This window comes from Engystomops pustulosus, chromosome 2 (assembly GCF_040894005.1).
Source record: "Engystomops pustulosus chromosome 2, aEngPut4.maternal, whole genome shotgun sequence".
Taxonomy (NCBI): domain Eukaryota; kingdom Metazoa; phylum Chordata; class Amphibia; order Anura; family Leptodactylidae; genus Engystomops; species Engystomops pustulosus.
In genome coordinates this window covers 198,362,186-198,385,284 of record NC_092412.1, presented here as the reverse complement: position 1 = coordinate 198,385,284, position 23,099 = coordinate 198,362,186, and the positions used below count along the sequence as shown (strand labels likewise).

Genomic DNA, 23,099 nt, shown 5'->3' with positions numbered 1-23,099 from the left:
AATAAATGAGATTGCTTAAAATCTTTTTTACTAATGGACGCTACACAGTCACAAATGGAGATATATAAAATTATCCGTACCTTTACATCTCTGTGAATTATATTATTATCGTGACAGTAGCGCAGAGCTTCTAGGATCTGTCGCATGTAGTGACTGAAATGAGAAAAAAAAAACAAATATAAAACACAATTAAATCCCTCACCATTCTAATATTGCATTATCAGCACATTAATACACATCATGCGAGTCTGTTAGCCAGTCAAGGGTTTTAAGATCTCAGTTGGAGTTCAGTCAATGGGAAGTTTCTTGGTTTACTCCTTGTCGACAAAAGCCCAACCCCAGTGAACTGTATGATGTATATCAAAAGATAGATTATTCAGATCCTGGGAATATTTTGGACATATAAAGCTAGATCAGCTATCATAAATAGAAAATGCAAGGCTCATCTTCTCTACATACATTCTTTCTATGTATATCAATTGTAAGCTTGAAAAGTATTAAGGGAAGAAGAAATGACAAAAAGTGGCATCATCAAGATGATAAAGCGGAGTAATACACAAATAAAAGTTATATAGCACGGAGCTCTCAGTTGGACTTTAAAGTCAAGCTCTCCACATCTCAAAATGCACCTTGTACTGTGATGGTCATCCTTGCATCTAGGAAGATCACAAGACCTGCTCCACTGGAGACGGGAACTCAGATGGGAGAGCTTGACAACAGCAGTGAGCTCTCCTCCTAAACCAACTTATTTTCTCTTCAAAGTTGTTCTCAAGAACGATGGCACTAAAGGACAGCGATGGCCATAAAGGAAACATGATCTGGAGGTTGATGATATTTCTTACCAGTTCATGATCAAAATTAGTCATGATAAACCACGGACACTTGTCTTGAGCCTTTAAGGCTGTTTCACCATCTCCCCCTCTACTCCATCAGCACTCCCTTCCCCCTTCCCTGTGCCTCTATTCATGTAATCTCATGGAAGAAGAGGAAGTTTCAGCACACAGTGGGAAGGGGAAATGCTCCTGCACAGTTTAACAACCTGTGAATCTGCAGCACAGAGGGGCTCTGGTAACAACCCCCAGAGCACTTCTGGTTCATTTGCATGATTTTTAAAATTGATTAAAAGAGGAAGGCGATTAACAGATAAGAATATTACAAAATTCATGGAGCCTGGATCTATGAGTAAGTGTCCCTGGTTTATCATGCTTGATTTTGATGGCACATTTCCTTTAAAACAGTATAAGGCCTTATATGAGGAGGGGATTAATATAGCGAAATTGCCTTACAACTAGATGCAAAGTAGATTTCTTAAATTTCTGCCGATAGGTTCCCTTAAACCCCAACATGCATGAACCCATAGAAAAAGTGCAAAGTAACAAAAAAGTCCTGTTCAGTCCAGACATAGGTGCCACTGGTAGAAAATAGTATATTAAATCCCAAAATACGCATAAGGAACCTTTAAAGACGATAAAGAGGTTGAGCCAGGAAAAGAATAACTTGACGGCCACAAATCAACAGGTTGTGTCTGGCATTGAAGCTCAGGTCAGCCACTAAAATATATGGAGGGTCTGTCTTTCTGCCTTGGCACTTTATACCTCTGCAATGCAAATATTGAAAGCAGCAAGCCCAATTTGAATGTTTTTTTTGGGTTGCAAATAAACCAGTTACTTCATTCAGCAGTGTAGTTGTACTGTGTGAACATACCCTTACGTTGAATTTAGTTACAGCAGATTTGTTCTGTTAGGATGAGATGTATAGGAAAAGATGGGACCAAATAATTATGGAAAAAGGTCTTAACTTTCATTTTCCCCTATAATCCATCTTTTGTAAATAGTTAATGGTGAAAGGAATGGGGGGGGGGGGGGATCACCATCCTGGAAACATGAGACAGGTTTCATTTGTGCACAGATGGCTGGTTGGCATATCAATGTGTTCCCATTCATGTAAGCACACTTATGTGGGTGATTAGAAATTCAATATTTTCCAGGATTATCAGACAGAATAATGAAGCAGACGTTTACCATAAATACCATATTTTGATGATGCTGATTACCATTACATTCAGGAAACCACATCTTGCTGTCACTTGTACATACACAAGCAACTATATTAAAAATGTGGAACCTGAAGAAAGCATCTCAAGTATGAAAGCGCCATATCTGACCTCTATTTTCAACTACACGCGTATCATGCAATAGTGAAGTGCCAGTTCTTTTAAAAATAGATGTGCTAACGTGTATGAATAAAGCTAAAGAATACCCTTAAACCGAAAGAATAGCAATTTTTCAAGGTCAACCTACACAGTTTTTAAAACATTTCATCAGAAAGTTACTAACACCTACAAGCACGATATAAAGTTCTTCTCTGGACATAGAAAACTGAAACCAGCCTCTCTTTATGTACATGAACAATGTGCACTGTGCTTTAGCATGTTTGAAACTGGAACCTGTAACCACTTAAAAGGGGTTGTTCACTTCATACTCAAAGCTGCTTTAAAAGGACATTACCACCAGGATCAAGGATTGTAGACCAAGCACACTGACATACTGGTGTGCGCCCGCTCTGGCTGGATCCAGTCCTTTTGTAAAAACATAAGAAGCTAAAACAAGGCTACAAGAATTATGCAAATGAGCCTGAAGGGCATTGTGCTCAATTAACAGGAATGGTGCTCCTCAAAATTATTTTTTTTAATACAATACAAAGGGCATACGAAACTAAAAGAAAAGCAGATGCTGCTACAGGAGGCATACACCAGTATGTCAGTGTGCTTGGTTTATAATCCTTAAATAGATTTCATTTAATGCAACGGTGTTGTCAAATATTTAAAATAAAAAGGACTCGCTCCCTCGTCTCCAGCGCCATCTAGTGCCAGCTACAGCAGCCAAGCTATTACTGTAACGGATGAGGACAAATCAATGATGAACAGTATGTGTAGAGGTCACTGCTGATTGGTTGCAGCAGAGTCATATGACAAATGACATTTTACTACAACCAAATACTGGATTACTAGAGCTTTGTTCTAAAATTCATTTTTAATGCAGTACGTAAAATATCCCTCCACTGGTGGGATACATAACAAAAGACATCTGAAGTCCGAGTGTAGTAAACTGTATAAAGCTGTAAGAATCTTCTCCTCACATTCTAACACAAAATCCATTGACTTCAATTTTAAAAGTTAAAGGGGTATTCTCGTCTGTGCACTCACATTCAGTTTCACTAATCTTCCATAAACATTTCTTCAATTGGATGTTATTAAAAAAAAATGTTCCTGTGTGAAGATAATTTCTCATAAATGTCGCCATGTTGTCCCTTAGAAACGAGATAGCTTCCTCGGATACAACCACGTCACACTCTGGCAGCAGTGGCCAGACTTGCGCTATAGAGTCCTGCTGGACGACCTGGATTCAGCGATCATTACCACAGGACGGCTGCGGGACCTACAGTAACTCCCAGACATTTCAGATACAAAACCTTTTTGTTTATTTGTGCAATCTCTCAGGCAGAGGTGGCCGTATCCAGGGAAGCTGATCTCGTTTCTAAGGGACCAAATCACTACATTTATGAGAAATTATCTTCACACAGGAACATTTTTTTTAATAACATCTAATTGAAGAAATGTTTATATATGGCAGATTTATCAAACTGAATGTGAATGCCCAGACGAGAATACCCCTTTAACTAGTGGCTATTTTACAGAGTTGAGGCCGATCATGGTGGATTGACATGTTTTACCTAGAGGCAAGCTCCTTTTGCTGTACTGTGAGAGATAAGTAGAACATAGATGTAAGAAAAGGTCACATACCTGGCTACTGCTTCACTGTACACAAACCCAGCATCAGCTCGCTTTACTATTTCAAAGCACAGGTCAGCTCCATCCATGCTGTAATAAGAAAAGGAAAGCTTGTTAGAAGAGATGTCAGAGGCTGACGTGAATACCCTAAACATATCTGCCCTGAACATTTCATTAACAGTCATAGGCACTGGTTCTCACCCTGTGGGTCGTACAACCACTTCACTAAGGTCACCAATGATCTCAGAAACCAAGAAACCACAGTCCCCGGATCTACTCGCTTAACAACGCCCCTGACGCTGGGCATATCTGCATGCGGGCAGACCTACCTGCAAAGTGCATGCACCCAAATATTATGCTCCGCCGGCTCCCGGCATGTGATCAGAAGTCAGTGCATTTTAGCATACGGTCAGATTCCAAATTTGGAAATAATTGTGGGCTCAGTTTTTAAGTCTTTCACTCTGCGCTCCAAATAACACCTCTTCTTTATTCTTTGGTTTGGTACGATCGCGGTGATACCAAATTTATACAGGTTTTATTGCTTTTTTAATATATTTTCAAAAATTAAATGTGTACAAAAAAGAAAAAAAATTGCCATCTTCTGATGCTAATAACTTTTTCATACTTTAGTGTACAGAGCTGTGTGAGGTGTCATTTTTTGCAAAATGAGCCGAAGTTTTCAATGCTACCGTTTTGAGGACTGTGCGACATTTTGATCACTTTTTATTCCATTTTTTATGAGATGTAAAATGGTGTAAGTGTCACATTTTGGACATTTGGGCGCCATCAACGCCAATAAACGGTTTTATATTTTAATAGTTCGGGCACTTTGGGACGCGGTGATACCGGATGTGTGTGATTTTTACGGTTTATTATGTTCTATATCAGTTCTAGGGAAAGGGGGGTGGTTTGAATTTTTAATATTTTATTATTTTTACATTTTTTAAACTTTTTTTTTTCACCATTTCTTAGAGCCTCTAGGGTACTTTAACCCTAGATGGTCTGATCGTTCCTACCATATACTGCAATGCTACTGTATTGCAGTATATGGAGTTTTTGCATTGGATTCATTACAATGAGCCACTGGCTCATTGTAACGAATCTTCAGAAACCATGTAGCCTTGGGTCTAACAAAGACCCGAAACTGTCATGGCAACCGATCGCCGCCCCCTGATGACGTTTGGGGGAGCGACGATCTCAAGAAAGATGGCGGGATCCAAGCGCCGCAGTCTTTTAATGCCGCCGTCAGCTTTGCTGGCGGCATCGGAAGGCTTAATAGCTGCAATCGGTTGGTTGTTCCAAGTCTGGGATTATATCTTTACAACAGCAAACTCAATCAAGTCCCCAAAGAAGGCTAGTCGGACTCTACAACAGACAAATGCAAGAGAGAACAGGGTACTACATGGAATCTCCATGGGTAATCATTTCAACCATTCAGCTGGAATTGCTCACCAGTTCAGCACTGAACAGGGCAAGCATCGCCTCGTCATACAGCGTTTTGATGTTTAAGAGCATTGGGACATGCTACATGGCAGATGTCAATGTGTATCAGAGCCTTCAACATCATGTTGTTCCTTCCTTGCCTTCATCACTCAATCAGCCAGCAATTATAGGACAATGCCCCATTATACAGCAAAACATGTAAAGTAGTTTGTTGAAAACAGAAACGCCAAACCAACTAAATGGCCAGCCTGCAGTACAAAGTCTAAACTCAATAGAAAACCTCTGAAAAAATTATTGGTTATGGCCAAGAAATCCAACAGTCACAGAACTGTGCAAGAGACTGGAGAAGAGTGAGACCAAGTGAGAATAGTGATGTCCCCGTGGCCACAGATGTGCTGAAGTCATTCAATCCAAAGGCCTGTGCACCTCCTAATGACCGTTGTAACCTTCAGAAATTATTTTTTTATACTCTCTGTGCTACTGTCAAATCTGTTCTTTCATGATCATCGTGCCCCCCCCCCCCCCCCCCGCAAATAAAGGTTGTGCGGGGCATTTATCAAGGTTTCTGCGCCACACTAGTTTATTGATAGCATTTGCAATTAATTCCCCTTTCTGCCAACCCCCTTTATGGTATATTTGGTGATTTTGTATAAAAAACAAACATGAAAAAAAAACCCCTGTTTGCCCTTACATTATTTCTGGAAAAAAAAAGTGATCATACAATGGGCCACATTTATCACTTTTATGCGCCTAAGTGTAGTAGTTGCGCCTACATTCTGGCGCACTGTTTTGCCAGAATTATCACAAGCTACAACCATCTGTGATAAGTATATTTTCTGCCTCGTATTAATCACTTCACTTCACTTTAACACAGTTTAGGCGCAGTTTAGATGCAATGTTAGATTCGGGCACTTACATGTGATCCTGCTACAAGCTCCTCTCTGCTTCTCTCCCACAGCCCAGAATGAGATAACACTCACAGCAGCACCCAGGTGTGTGACACCCAGCACCCAGTGACCTCCTCAGCAGGGGCTTCTCCTAGAGGGGATCCCCCAGTGCTGATCTCCTGCTGCACCCCTGTAATTCTGCACAGTATCCCCCTCAGACACACTGGTGATACTGTGCAGAATTACATGGGGGACACTTGTTTGCAGTATCTGCAAGCTTCTGCAAACTTGTGCAAACTTCTCTTCTCTCTTGCTTTGAGCTCAGGTTTTGCAGAATATTTTGTAAATAGAAGGTGATGAACTGTAAATAGTCTGCAGCTCCTGTCTGTAATGTATCTAATGTATCTATTATATGTTCCAGTGTCTGGCTGAGCTCTGCTGCTAGAAATGAGCTCTTCTGCAAAGGGGCTCAGTGCTTTCTTCTCAGATAACGCCACCTTCGGGCTGGAGTGTTTTTGCGCCCGTTTTTGCGCCTAAATGCAAAAGTCGCACGTGATGAATATCATTAGGTGCAGCAAAACATCTGGAATTGAACGATAGATGAGGGAAAGGTGGTTATTTTAGCTGCGCGGCTAATTTGACGTTTAATCGCAAAAATGGCGCAAAAACGGTGCGCCTAAATGAAAAGGCGCAAAAACAACAAAACACAAGTGATAAATGTGGCCCATTGTTCTCAAATTTTGATATTGAGCATTTATATGACTGGTTAACTTTTAATTAACACTTTCTGTGCAGCATATTTAGGGGAAAAAAAATTGGACCCCCATGGGATAATATGCATACAGCGATACCAAATTTGTTTTTATTACCTTCCTTTACATAATGAAATTCATTATGACGAAAAAATAAATATTGTATCACCACCTTCCAAGTGCCATAACTTGGAAAAGGAAAAGACCTGTAGATTTTATTTGTACACACTTGGTGTTGATAAAGTGTTTTCTTTTAATCACCATTAATATAATTTTTTGGTGCAGTTTTCAGTCCATCAGAGCCTTCTTTTATTCCCCAAAAATTTGAACATTTCGACAAATACAGAGTATTATATGCATTGGATATTAAAACTAGAGAACAATTTATGATCACTTAGTTATTTCTGAAAAAAATTATCTCCATTGATCAACATTTAAAGATTTTTTTGTAAGATGAAGGCCAGGAAGGAACCATGTGTTGTTGATGGTTCTGGTACACTTTTGCATCAACAGCTGCCATGTAGCTGTATGAGAGGTTTAACTCCTGCTGCAGAAAACATTCCCTAAACCAGTGGTGGCGAGCCTATGGCACGGGTGCCAGAGGTGGCACTCAGAGCCCTCTCTATGGGCACCCGCGCCAACACCCGAGCACAGAGTTCGCCAGACAGGACTCAAGGCCTCTTGCAGTCCCAGGACCCTGGAAGAAAGCTACAATGATAATCAGAAACTTCTTCTCCTTTCTACTGTATTGGTGTCCTCAGGTGCCAATACAATTTAAACCTGTGACAGAGCAGGGAGTCATAAATTACTGCTTAAATTTTCGCATTGGCACTTTGTGAAAAAATGGGGGTTTTTTTGTTGTATTTTGGGCACTCTGTCTCTAAAAGGTTTGCCATCACTGCCCATGACTCTTCCTCTACCATCCTTCACCGACTTAAATCGACAGACTGGGGAAAGACTGAACCCAAAGTCTGTTAAGAACACGTGAATCTCCAGGTCAATTTTTGACGTTCTGCAATGCGCTTCTTTGAATGGTGATATCACTGGAAAAGCTTTACATACCACAACAATGTTTACTTTGAGACTAACTTTATAGGATCGTTTTATAGATTACATATTTTTTAGAGCTTCTTTTATATCCTGCCTTCAGCTGACAGGCTGGAGGGGGCACATTTCAAACATCTACATCTCCTGAACCCTTGCATGTAGAAACACAATTCTAGTGTCATATTAAACAGGAGTTTCCCCTTTCATATGATACATGGATTGTGAATGGATGCCTGAGAACCGCAGATATCAATTCTTAAAAGTACAAATCGGGAATACAAAGCTGTACATAATATCATTTTGAATATCTCGGATTCTGTTAAGCATCCATACACAATCCATACATTATTATGTATCCATACATAAAAAGGAGATTATTCTGTTTAAAATGACATACAAGTTATGTTTCTATGTGCCAGGGTTCAGGAGATATGAGTCTTTGAAGTTGGTCACTGGCAAAACACTTACAGACGTCCTTTCAGCAAGAGGCATGTGCAAATAGGACGTACATACCCGTAACTAACCGATGCAGAAAACATTCCACCAACAAGTGACACTTCAACACTTTTCACTGACTTCTTTACACACTTTGGGTTTAGGCTTTCCCCAGTTTGTAAACGAACATAACGTTTCTCATCAGACCCAAATATATTAAATCGTTTTCTTCACCAAAATTGTAGACAACTTCCCCGCTGTCCTAAGAACACATGCTTCTCAGCAAAGGAGAGTCTAGCCTCTTGATTCTTTCTGCTAATGAGAGGTGTGGAGTAGTGTTTTGAGGCTGACCTCGAAACACTTGGGGAACTTGAATGCGTTTGATTATCGAATTTACATTTTTATTCAGTGCTTTAGGAGATATACAATTTATGAAATAAACTTGTATGTACACATCTATCAAACTTTTGACTTGTCTCTTTAATTTTTGAGACTTTTCATGGTGCACGTGCTTAATTGCAGCTATTTTTGCACCTCAAACAGTCTCCCTTCAATCTTCAAAGTTCACCATTGTCTGGTTTTCCGGAGCGCTCCCCAAGTTATCACCCGTATCCAAATGTGAAATTGAGACTTAAAAAAAAAAAAAAAAAAAGTTGCAGAACATTGTAATTTTTGGCGCAAATCTATGGCCCCCACTGACCAGGTGTAGAGATTAGCTTTAAACCGATTGCGACTTTTGTTTTAAAGGATTGCAAATTCACTAAAGACCAAACACCACATGTATCAATAAGAATTTAAACCTTACATGCAGAAAAGCTAAGAAAAAGTACCAAAAAACATACAAAGCCAGACCTATAATCTCCAATTTTGCTCTGCAGTGTCTGGTAAATGGTAAATATGGGACGTATAGTCAGATTAAAGAAAAATGACTGGAATATTCCAAACAAAGAGTCTTCATTCTATCAGTTTGTCCACATTACTGGATTGAAAGATTAAGCCTGCCACCTTTTGGGCAAGGGCGAAATTACTGCTTGTGGAGTCATTGCTGACTATACAAAGAACAAACTTGCATGGACAATTTAACTTCCACAATCTTGGAGACAAAACCAATGGATACGCAACTGAAGCTGAACATCAACGTCAATGAAAGTGCCCTAACAGAGAGTGTGGTCACACGTTGCAGTTAAACTGCATCACAATTCGTTATGAGGTGGATTTAGGTGCAGTTTTGTTCATTTAACAGGTAAAAAATATATAACGGGTGAATTTGATTTTGAAGGGGAAACCTGTAGTAAACGCGTTGTTGAGAGCTATGTAATCAGGTAAATCTCCTCTTCTCAGCTGTTCTGATGCGTTTGAAAAAGTAAAAAGACATTATCTCAACAGGAGAATGACATCTGTTTTACAGGTTTCCCCTCCAAAATCACGTTCACCTATTCAGGTTATATTCAGGTTATATTTTTCACCCGTTAAGTTTCACCTAAAACCTCCTCAAAACTAATTGGAATGCAGTTTTACCTGCAGTGTGCCCGCATCAGAAATGAATTGCCAAAATATCAAAACAGTCGTAGCAACCAGAGCTCAACTTTCATTAATAATGAGCATCTTAAGAAATTAAAGCTGTAAACCAAGTGGTTGCAACAAAGACATTGACTCAGTCTTGATACATTTTATGTCCAGTATCCTGGGATTCTGTATGGAATAAGCTGTAACCAGTGTAAACCATTCTACATCTAGTCCCCAACTTGCTACATTCTTGTTCCAGTAAGGCTACATTCACACTACTGTAGTACGGCGGGCACACAGCGGCGTCGGGTAGAGGAGGAGGGAGTGAGCGCTGCTCACCCCGCCCCTCTCCATAGAGGAATATGGCGCCCCTGCCATCTATGGGGGACGTATATTTGTTGGCCGTATATATACGTCCCCCATACGGCAGTGCGAGTGTAGCCTTAGAAAGATAAAAATTTGTCAGAAAATGAAATTCACACTTAAATTTCTTTTTTGAAAGTAGGACACTTACAACTCGAAGACCATGTAGAGCATTCCATCGGAGCTGTACGTCTCCAGAAGCTCCACAATGTGTGGATGTTTTAGCATGTGACATATGCTGGCTTCTCTTTTCAAATCTGCAATTACAGAAGGAACAGGTATAATGTCAAAACACAACTGAATCACTTGCTTTAGGTTTCTATATCTATACAACATATTTTTCTTAAGACCACAACGTGCAGGATTAAAAATAAAGTTAGTCCTTTGGAGACCAAAAAGTGTACTCCCCTTCCAACGCAACCCTCCCCGTCCGCCCCCAGGGAGGTCCTCTAGTGTCCATTCATGTTCCGGCACCCTCTCTCCGTGCAGTGCAGTTGCTTGAGTTGTGACGTCAGCGGCTCCATGATGTTCTAGTGTGTGCGCCGCCAACGGCACACAGTGTGATGTTAGCAAGCCGCCTACGTCACAGCTCAAGCGAAGGCACCGCACGGAGAGAGGGAGCCGGAACATCAACTGACAACAAGAGGACCTCCCGGGGGAGGGGGGCAAGTACACTTTTTTAAATAGACTCTAGTATAAGCCAGGCACATTTTTTGTTATTTATGATACATGGATAGATATAAAATATTTTTTTGTTAACCTATTTTGATTGTGTTATAGCTGAGAGCAGATATAAATAAAATGAAGCAAAAACATTTTAACATTATGGAATTTTTAAGAAATCTGAATTGGAAGACATTGTATTCTAAACACTAAATTGTATAACACAACCACAACACTTCAGACCATGGATGTCAAAAAAAAAAAAAAAAAAAAAAAAAAATTACACTTTATTCATACAAGAGCGTGATAAGCTACAACAGACTCCTCTCTGGTGCTCCCAGTGCTTCAATGTCCGCAGAGTAGTACACCCTAGCTTTATCGTACTATGCTGCCTTCCATGAATGACTGTGTGTACCACAAGCTCTGGACAGAGGTAAGAGGGGTTTACCGACGTACAAGCTGAGCGTATACATAAAAAACATTATATAACCCAGTCTAAAGGAAACACATGGTATTACTGGGCTATGTACATTCAGTTATTTTTATATAAGATTTCAATACTAAAATGCCCCTTTGGTCTGAATAGTGGAATACAACCTGTATATATGTATATATTGTATTCCAATAAATATTTTTATGTTCTACCTAAATACACTGATACAATAACCATGTATGTGGGATTCAGAGTTAGGGAAATTTAGGTTTAGGTTATAGGTTTGGCTTTCCATCTCTACAGCCCTGGTTCAAACAGTGCACCAAGTCCAGCTACAATTTTGGAATACAACTCAGTGCTACTTCCACTTGCACACTCTTTTGCTACCTTGTATGGCCTTAACGGCTGACACTTTTTTAAACTTGTTTACTAAAGGGAACCTGTCACCAGGGACCTCATTTTCACTAAAGACAGATTGTAAAAGCCCATTACAGCTGCATTGCAGATACGTCTTTCTGCTTTCTCTAAGCATTTGCACTACATATTATTGTGTGTTATAACTTACCTTGCACCCTGACAAAATCATATTGGTAGTCCCAGAGGTTGTGCTTTGGTTTGGATGCATTTCAAAAAACATCATGTGACTTGCCTGAGCTGCAGACTCCTCAGTTCTCAGTCCCCACCTTTGTGCTCCTGTACAGCTTCTCCCTCCTGCTCCTTCACAGAGATCAGTGTGGTGAGCTGACAGTGGGAGAGGGAGGAGCTGTACAGGAGCACAAAGGTGGAGGTTGAGAGCGGAGAAGTCTGCTGTGCAGACAAGTCACATGTTTTTTTAAATGCATCCAAACCAAAGACCAATCCCTGGGACTACACAGAGGATTTTATCAGGGTGCAAGTTAGAACACAATTATTTGTAATGCAAATGCTTAGATAGGACAGAAAGGCTTATTTTCAATGCAGCTGTAATGGGTTTCTGTAACTTGTCTTTAGTGAAAACGTGGTCCCCAGGTGACAGGTTCCCTTTAATAAACAAGTAAAAATAAGATTCCCTTTCAACAAGAAAAATATACCAGTAAATTTGCCATGTGCCTCATCGATGAATTCTCACACTGGTCCTTTTACAAGACAGACAGTGCAATCACATTCAAAATCTTATTGAAAAATATATATACAGTTGGAACATACACAACACCCCAGTCACAGGTCACGGGGTCTGGCAAGCACACATAGGTCTGACACTCTAATTTAGTTAAGTAAAAAGCATTACACACATATTGTTGTATTCAGTTTCTTATTTGACTCCCAGCACCACCTTTAAAAGCATACAGGAGTGGCAAACCTTCTGGCACATCCAAATGTTATCCAAATATCAGAATCCTCCACATATTTTTTTAATTTTCTTTTTATTCTAGGAATTACCGTAGGTCTTGCAACGTGCAATTCCGACATTAAAAAAATATGTGATTGTATACAGATTGCTTCATACAGTCACATGTTCATCACATTAAAAACATCCCAGTAAAAAAAGAAGATAATGTACATGAAGGAATAGGACTTGTGATCTATTCACGCACTGGACTCATTTCACTTGTGGTGTATTGCAAAATGTCAGTCATGTCCAAACATTCCCAGCAATTCCATGTTTCCCTCTTATAAATCTAATTCTTATTACCGTCGCAGTGACGGCTCAGCACATACAGGAGATGGATCAGAGGCTCCTGCCGAGGAGAAAGCGCTCAACGCTCACTATTTTACACACAAAGTGGCAGCTTGTAGCCGTCACACGAAGCGCAGACACATAAAGCAGGATTTAACTATGTTTTTTGCATTGTTATTCTCTGAACAGTAATAAAAGCCCAGAGCAGAGCATGTCTGTTACCAATATTCTCTTGCATTGTGTGCATTTTGCTCCCAGGTACTCAAATGTAATGAGACTGACATTCTGCTCATTACAACAACTGGAAGTAATGGAGATGTGAAGAGCACAGAACCTTCCATGTTCACTCTACAGGAAATGGGGAAGTGGTCCGGTGTGCTGTGACCATATGCACACATGCGGAGGAGCAGAGCCGTGACCATATGCACACATGCGGAGGAGCAGAGCCGTGACCATATGCACACATGCGGAGGAGCAGAGCTGTGACCATATGCACACATGCGGAGGAGCAGAGCTGTGACCATATGCACACATGGTATCATAGTATCATAGTATATAAGGCTGGAAGGAGACGCAAGTCCATCAAGTCCAACCTTTAAGAATTAAATAAATGTTTTATCCCCATAACCCGTGATATTTTTTCTCTCCAGAAAGGCATCCAGGCCTCTCTTGAACATGTACATAGAGTCCTCCATAACAACCTCCTGCGGCAGAGAGTTCCACAGTCTCACTGCTCTTACAGTAAAGAACCTTTGTCTATGTTGATGGTAGAATCGCCTCTCCTCTAGGCGTAGAGGATGCCCCCTTGTCCTGGTCACAGGCCGAGGTATAAAAAGATCTTTGGTGAGATCCTTGTACTGTCCGTTCAGGTATTTGTACATTGTAATGAGGTCTCCCCTCAGTCGTCTTTTTTCTAAACTGAATAATCCCAAATTTTTTAATCTGTCATTGTATTCTAGTTCCCCCATTCCCCTAATAATCCTGGTTGCTCTCCTCTGCACCCGTTCCAGCTCTACTATATCCTTTTTATACACTGGTGCCCAAAACTGTACACAATATTCCATGTGCGGTCTGACCAGGGATTTGTATAAGGGCAAAACTATGTCTTTATCATGAGAATCTATTCCTCTCTTGATACATCCCATTATTTTATTTGCTTTAGCAGCAGCCGCCTGGCTCTGGTCACTAAAATTAAGTTTACCATCCACCAATACCCCCAAGTCCTTTTCAGCTTCAGTTTTACTGAGTAATTGATCGTTTAGAACATAATTATACTTTTTGTTTCCATGGCCCAAGTGCATAACTTTACATTTATCTACATTAAACCTCATCAACCATTTCTCTGCCCATCCCTCAAGCTTCCACAAATCCCTCTGTAATGCTAAACTATCGACCTCATTATTTATTACTTTACACAGCTTAGTATCATCTGCAAATATTGAAACTTGACTGTGTAAACCCACTACAAGGTCATTAATAAAAATATTAAAAAGAAGTGGCCCCAATACTGACCCCTGTGGCACTCCACTGGTAACATCAACCCAATCTGAGAATGTGCCATTAATGACCACCCTCTGTTTTCTATCACTAAGCCAATTACTTACCCAAATACACAGATTTTCTCCTATTCCCAGCAGTCTCATTTTATATACCAACCTTTTATGTGGCACGGTGTCAAATGCCTTTGAGAAGTCCAGATATACAACATCCACAGCGTCCCCCAGATCCAGTCTTGAACTTACCTCCTCGTAGAAACCAATCAGATTAGTCTGACAGGACCGATCTCTCATAAACCCATGCTGACGCTGGGTTATAAGGTTGTGCACAGTGAGATACTCCAGGATAGCATCTCTAATAAACCCCTCAAATATTTTCCCCACCACAGCAGTTAGACTTACAGGTCTGTAGTTTCCAGGATCGCTATTTGATCCTTTTTTGTATATTGGTACCACATTTGCTATGCGCCATTCCTGTGGAACATAACCAGTCCTCAGTGAATCTTCAAATATTAAAAATAACGGTCTGTCTATCACCGTACATAATTCATGCAGAACCCGGGGGTGTATGCCATCTGGCCCAGGTGATTTATCTATCTTAGTGGTTGCGAGGCGGCGCCGTACCTCTTCCTGGGTTAAACTGTTGACATTATAAAAAGAATTAACATTATTCCTCATTGTGTCTTCCACCAGGGGATTTTCCTGGGTAAAGACAGTTGAGAAGGCGACATTCAGTAGATTGGCCCTTTCCTCATCTCCTTCCACCATGACCCCCATGTTATTTCTAAGGGGACCCACACTCTCTGTTTTTAGTTTCTTATCATTTATATACTTGAAAAATAATTTGGGATTATTTTTGCTCTCCCTGGCAATATTTCTCTCTGTCTCTATTTTTGTGGCCTTTATCTGCTTTTTACAGGATTTATTTTTCTCTCTATAATCCTGTAATGCCTCATCACTACCTTCACGTTTTAGCACCTTAAACGCTTTATCTTTCTCGCTTATTGCTTTCCTTACAAGACTAGCCACATAGGGGTTTTCTTGTTCCTTTTATGCTTTTTCCCATAAGGTATGTGTTTCTCACAGGACTTTTTCAGAATATATGAGAAAAATTCCCATTTTTGGGGGGGGCTTTTGTCTTTGAGAACATTATCCCAGTCTATGCCTTTAAGGTCTTCCCTTAGTTGCTGAAAATTTGCCCTCCTGAAGTTTAGAGTGTTGGTTGCCCCTTCACCAACGCTCTTAGTAAATCGTAATACAAAATCAATGATATTATGATCACTATTCCCTAGGTTCCCCCCAACCTGTAGTTTTGATATCCTATCAGGTCTGTTGGTAAGGATAAGGTCCAGCAGTGCCCCCCCTCTTGTTGGCTCCAGGACTAGTTGCGACAGGTAATTGTCTTTTGTTGTTGACAAGAACCTGCTACCTTTGAAGGACCTGCGGAGGAGCAGAGCTGTGACCATATGCACACATGCGGAGGAGCAGAGCTGTGACCATATGCACACATGCGGAGGAGCAGAGCACACGGAGGGATGGGTTTTTCGGAACAGTAGTACTTTGTAAATACAGCACATTTTCACCCATATGAGTATGTATAACACCAGATCAATCAATACTGTCCTCCCACATCTCCAGGACTCCTGGGCTACCCACTGTATATACATGATATATGTGACGAACAAACATATGATACAGGTTTTTCCATTCCCATAGACTTCTATGGGGTACACAAAACAAATGCAGGAGAAAATAGGACAGTCTCTAGATTTTCTATAGAGGTGTGGTGGGCAATTCGACCATTCATATAGATGACCATAATGCCCAATGTAGTGAATGTGGACAAGTGCTACCCATATAAAAACGGTATGTATGGGTAACACACAGCCGGAAATACACGTCAGAAGATCCAGTCTTGTTAATCCATGTTAATTTCATTGTATTTTTTGTCAGTAATAAGTGATATCTACTGTAGAGGCTCAATGGTCAATGTAAGGGCTAGCTCGACAAAAGGGGCATGACGGGGTGTGGCCTTGCAACAAAAATACTTCTGAACCGACAGAATTTTGTCTTAACTTTCTGGCATACTGCGAGATAACTAATGCAGATGTGCAGAGTACAGAGTATGAATCTGGTGCAGAATAAGACTGTCTAGTCTAACTCTGCCCTGTCTAACCTTAAGACACTTTTTATAAATCTGCCCCAAATTCTTCTGTTCAACCCTGTAGATTTAAATGCATATTTTGTTAGGCATCGTTATTGAGAACAGAAAAAAAAATTCCGCTATTTTTTCATTGTCTGACATTCATGTGCCAAGCTTAGGAGTAATTATTTTCACATATTTCTAGGGTCTATTGGCGTGTCTGCCTAAAGAGATTACAGGGCACGGTTCAGAATTCAGCCCCTCTGGGCTGCGTGCTGGGACTAAAACTAAATTGTTCTAACTTACCAATGGGAACAGACACAAAAGGAGAGAAGCTATTACCAGGCCGTGCCTAATATCTTACACAAGGCCGCCTCTGCAGTTTAATTCCTTAATGCAATTACCATCACATGAGACTGACATGTATCCTATTTGTTAAGATCATTTTCTCTTATCAGAATTCTGGAACCCTGCAGCATAAATTCATCCACCTGCATATACTCCATATGGGGGCCGCAAGCAGATCTTACAGCTTTGTCCGCAGCCAAGCACACTACTTCTAAGATGGGCTGACAGCTATATGACAGGTTGCTATACACATTGACTAATGGAGCCAAGATTCACATATTTACCTAAACATCTGTTGGGGTCACTAGATAAATGGAAAATCAACCACGTTGGATAGTATCATACCCAATCTAAAAGGGAACCCATCATCAAGAACTGGTACAATAAAACTTACCCCCCGCATTTGTTGAAAAGTGTAGCACAGCCAAGCTTAAAGGGGCATTCCCATCTGGGCATTTAAATTTAATTGAATTAACCCCTTAACGCTGAAGCCACTTTTCACCTTCCTGACACGGCCCATTTTTTCAAATCTGCCCTGTGTCACTATAAACGGTTATAACTTCGGAACGCTGTAACATATCCAAGTGATTTTAAAATAGTTTTCTCGTGACACATTGTACTTCATGTTAGTTGAAAAATTTTGATGGTATGTTTTGCATTTATTTATGAGAAAATCAGATATTTGGTGAAAATTTGGAAAAATTCTTGATTTTCAAACTTCAAAATGTTCTACTTTTTCCATACATAGTCATAACCGCAAAAATACTTAACTAACATTCACTGAATGTCTTCTTTATGTGGACATGGTTTTTTATGCATACTCTTATTTTTGTAAGATGTTAAGGGGCTTTGAACGTTAGGTGCGATTTTTCACATTTTCATAAAAACCGCAAAATCCTGCTATTGAGGGACCTGCTCAGGTTTCAAATCACTTTGAGAGACCTAAATAAAAGTAAAACCCCATAAATTACCCCAGTATAGAAACTACACCCCTCAACATACGTGAAACAACTTTTATGAAGTTTGTTAACCATTTAATTGTTTTACAGGGGTTAAAACAAAATCGGATGCAATTTTGAAAGGGAAATTTTTTTGGCTAAATGAATGTTTTTTCAAAAAATTTACAAATTTTCAGTGGATAAAATACCAAAACGCTCCACAAAATTTGATACCCAATCCCTCCCGCGTATAACAATACCCCATAAGTGGTGGTGACCTGCTGTATGGGTACACGCCAGGGCATCAAAGGGAAGCTGCGCCATTCAGAGCAGATTATGCATTGTATAGCCAATAAAAAGTGACAATCTTTATTTTTTGGGCAATTTGGACATATAAGGGCTTTTTTTGCAACATGAGATGCACTTTACAAATACTTCATTTTAGTGGGTCATTAGCTTATTGATGAGGTTTTATTACCGTATTTTCTGCCCTATAGGGCGCACCGGACTATAAGGCGCATTAGTCCGATGCGCCTTATATATGTAATAATTACATATATAAGGCGCATCGGACTATAAGGCGCGGGGTCCGGCGGCCGGGGGCGTGGCGGAGGTCCGGGGGCGTGGCGGAGACCCGACGTGACGCGACGTGACACGGCGACGAGACGTGACGCGGCGACGCGACGGGGAACGCGGGGAAGGTGAGCGGGGAAGGTGAGGGGGAGGTGGAGGAGGGCAGCGGACCATACTTACATAGGTCCCCGCTACCGGAGATCTCCAGCGGGAGATCTGCTGTCTCCGGTAGCGGGGACCTATGTAAGTATGGTCCGCTGCCCTGTGCCCAGCGCCATACATAGGGCGCACCGGACTATAAGGCGCACTTTGGATTTCCACGGAAATCCAATGCTTTTAAGTGCGCCTTATAGTCCGGAAAATACGGTAACTCTTGAATGTATGGGTGAAAAGAAAATTATCAATTTTGGTTTCCTTTCTTTTTGTATATTTTGGGGGTCGTACACTAAAAATACTATATTATCTTCATTCTATAGGTCACTACGATTACGGTGATACCTCATTTATATAGATTTTCATTCATTTTTACAATTTTATTGGATAAAAACTAATATAGAGGAAATCTCATTTGTTTTTGCATCGCCATCTTTTCGGAGACGTAACTTTAATATTTTTTGGTTGACAGAGCTAGTTTAGGGCTTATTTTTTACGTGTTGGCACACAACTTTTTTTAATCACTTTTTAGAACATTTTTGTGCAGAGATTTTATGAAAAATGTACATTTTTGGCGTGTTTTTTCGGGTTTTGTTTTTACAGCGTTCACCGAGCGGGTCCAATAATGTTTCTGAGTTATTGTACGGATTGTTACGGACCAGACGATACCAAATATGTGGGGTTTTTTGGCAATTTTGTGTTTTTCTCCCTTTATTGCATGTGTATAGGGAATATTTGTGTTTAGGGGACTTTAACTTTATTTAGTTAATTATTTTTATTCAAAAATGTTTTTATTTAATGTTTTTTACTTTCTTTATTTACTTTTACAGGTAAGCTTGAAGAAGCGATCCACGGATCACTTGTTCAAAATATTCTTCACATTACACAGTGTAATACAGGTGTAATACATGCTGTGCATGCTCAGTGTGTTACAGCTGGGTCCTGTCAGAAGGCACGGACCCAGCTACAGGAAGGAGATCGCGCAGCCCCGGCAGTCCCGGGGCTGCAATCGGAACAGCAGACCTCCCCGGTAAGCGCCGCGGGGGGTCCGATTCACTTTAAATTCCCCGTAACACGCCGCGGTCAGTGCGACCACGGCGTGTTAGTGGTTATCCGATCGCGGGTGTTAGAGGCAGGTGTCGGCTATAATATATAGCTGACACCCGCAGCTTCTGGCCCCGGCTCCGTTCAGGAGCTGGGGCCAGAAGCATGACGTAATAGTACTGCATTTTGCGGGAACGCACCTCCCGCGATGCAGTACTATTACGTCAAATGTCGGGAAGGGGTTAATTTGCCATCTGTAAACATTTCTTCAATTGGATATTAAAAAAAAAAAAAAAAAAAAAAAAAAAAATGTTCCTGTGTGAAGATTAAAAAATATGTACCTGGGTGAAGATAATGACATCAATTGAAGACTGGGCATTCACATCCAGATTCATTAATCTGCCATACATAAACCAGACGAGAATAGCACTTTAAATCTACTTCCTGACACCAGTGAACTCATTCCCCTAACTTTTTCTGCCTTTATCTGGACCACACCCACCATCGATTTGGCTCTGTCCATCACAGGGTGCGTGAAATGGTGAGAAGGTCACTGCTAAATTCTCCATTCAGTAGGGCCAGCACTCTGGTAAGGTCAGCAAATGGACAAGGAGAGGACTTGCTGTGTGCTCAGGTCGAGATTTGCGGAGACACTGAACTGTCAGTCAAAAAAGGCGGCGTGGTTTGCTGGCAGCCTGGGAGAAAAGTGGACTCTTCAGAAGTTGACTTAACTCATTAAAGCAAACATGTCACCAGGAAAGCCATTTTAGATGGTGACTAATTACAAAAGGCTAATCTATGCAGATTTTAAAAATGCCTTTGTCTGAATAGCTCAGTAGTTTGTATAGCTGAAAAAAAAATAGTGAAAGTAAAAATGAAAAAAAACCCTAAAAATTAAAATCACCCCCCTATCCCTAGAACCGATACAAATATAAATAAAGAGTAAAAATCAAACACATTAGGTATCGCTGCTTCCGAAAAAGCCAGATCAAACTATAATAACGTTTTTTCACTGTGTTTAACCCAGTAACGGCAAATGGCGCCCGAAGCCGAAAATGCCACTTTTTTGCCATTTTGAAATATATTTAAAATAAAATAAAAAGTGACCAAAAGGTCGTACAGTCCGAAAGATGGTAGCATTGAAAAAGTCATCAAAAGTCGCACAAAATGACTTGACCCACAACTCCGTACAACCAAGTATGAAAAAGTTATTAGCGCCAGAAGATGGCAAAATTAAAAAAAAAAAAAATTTGTACAGGTGGTTTTAATTTTTGTACATGTATGAAAACATTCTAAAACCTATACAAATTTGCTATCCCCGTGATCGCACCAATCCAAAGAATAAAGTAGACAAGTCATTTGGGGAGCACAGTGAGAGCTGCAAAATCCAAGCCCACAAGAAAACTGGGCAAATGCGGTTTTTCAACATCTTGACTGCATTTTTCTCCAGCTTCCTAGTACACGGCATGGAATATTCAATACCATTTCTATGAAGTGCAATTTGTTATGCAGAAAACAAGCCCTCACCCAGTTCTTTACATGGAAAAACAAAAAAGTTATAGATTTTTGAAGGTGGGGGGTGAAAAATGGAAATGAAAAACCAAATAAGGGCCAGGTCGGTAAGGGGTTAAAGGAATTGTGATAATATATGTGTAGAATAGCATCATATGTAGCTCCATCCATATGCAAGATGTGCTTACGCTCCTCATTACTTTTAGCCCTTCTACTAACAGTTTATACTTGATATGGGTCTATTTCAGTTTCTGTAGCAGCTGATAGAAGATGGTTGTGATCCTGCTAAGGAACAGTTCAGTTTAACATGCTTTTTGCAATCCTTGCACCAGAGCTTTTATTTAACATTTAGGAAATCATCTTATCCCTTGCAAGGATCCGACATCAACAATCTCTCAGCATAATATATACCTCCGGTCCTAATAAGCTAACCACTAAATATACAGCACACAGAATAAGAACATTTAAACCTATCAGTTAGAAAAATGAAAAAAATAAAACCTAAATCCGATATCGTTCCTGCAAATTCAAAGTAGTGGAACGCACAAGACAAAAATTGCATCAAAGTTTTCCATACTGCAAAGTTGAACTTAAGGAGAAAAAAAAAAAATACATCTTACCTTCTGTGCTTAAACCTGGACTTGATGTAAACTTTGCAACATCGACAATTTTCACAGCAAATTGCTGTCCAGTTTCTCGGTTGATACATCTTCGGACAACACTGAATGGACCCCTGAGGAGTAGAGCGAAGGGTTAATGCACAAATGTACACAAGCAAGCATTCAACTACAGGCTCTGATCACATCATGTAACTAGGAAATATTCAATGTGTGAGCTGCCCAGGCTAAATAGTGCCCTTTAACCCTCTGAATGGCTGCCATGCATTGGCTATGCTATGCAAGTAACAGCAACTGATACTAATTTAGTTCCTATCAATAAAAATTGTACAGATGGTTTAGCTATTGCCCCAGCACTGGAAACTTTAACCCCATCATGGACCCTTAAAGTGGTCTTTGCACAAAAGAAAATTCTCACATTTCTAAGGGTGATGCCACACGTGGCATTTTGTACACATTTTTTGGCAGTTTTTTAGCAGTCCCTCAAAAAACACATGTGTTAAAAAACGCATCCGTCTTTGCCAGGTTTGACCAATTATCTTAATACAAACTGGTCAAAAAAAGCAAGCATTTATCATGCTTAAAAACGGGCCAAAAACACGTTCAAAACACCACGTGTGGCATCACCCTAAGAAGACACATTATGATCCATCTAGTTCTGTAGGGTGACAATGTGGTTAGATTATCAGGGTACAGGGTGTATATACACTTTCATCTGGCTTCTGACACTCTACTAACACATAGAAAGATAGAGGAAACAGATCAGAGATGCAAGAGATCCATTAGATGTCTATTACAGAGTCAGCTCTGCTACATTTCTGTTGTCAGTCTCACAGATCTGTGCCTGCATTCCCCTTCCCGTGATCACTTATCTCCTTGTAGCTTGCAGCCTGTCTCTCCTCACAATATCCTGCCAGGAAGTGAATCAGTGTCTGTGAGCTCCAATGCTAGGACTGAAGGGGGCGTGGCTACAGGCACAAGACACAGCGATCTCAGCTCCACGATCTCACACAAAAATCAAGATGGCGGCCACCCGACCTTAAGTCTGAAGTTACAGGGTCATGTATAGGGGCAACTGAAATTGTGTACACCAGGACTGATAGAGACAGGTTTAACTTCTATCTGTGAAATGCTGCATTTTTGTTAATAACAATGAATTAGAGATTGTGTTATTTTGTTATCCTGAGTACACATAAGAAGGCGCCATTCCAGCAACAAATTATTTTCACAATAACCCAGCCTACATTACACACGTAAAGACATACTACGTTCTTTTGGATTAAAAGAATCAGGAAACAT

General features: G+C 40.4%; 1 protein-coding gene across 13 annotated transcripts in view; it reads right to left on the bottom strand.

Annotated features, from left to right (window-relative positions):
• Window positions 1–23,099, bottom strand: part of CASK (calcium/calmodulin dependent serine protein kinase) — a 150,815-nt gene that overhangs the window by 92,715 nt on the left and 35,001 nt on the right. For all 13 annotated transcript variants that reach the window (XM_072137777.1, XM_072137781.1, XM_072137786.1 and 10 more), the window contains exons 2-5: window positions 21,804–21,916; window positions 10,375–10,480; window positions 3,803–3,880; window positions 81–153 (exon numbers count right to left, since the gene is read on the bottom strand). In XM_072137777.1, the coding sequence (XP_071993878.1) occupies window positions 81–153; window positions 3,803–3,880; window positions 10,375–10,480; window positions 21,804–21,916 (370 nt within the window). The remainder of the gene's footprint in view (window positions 1–80; window positions 154–3,802; window positions 3,881–10,374; window positions 10,481–21,803; window positions 21,917–23,099) is intronic.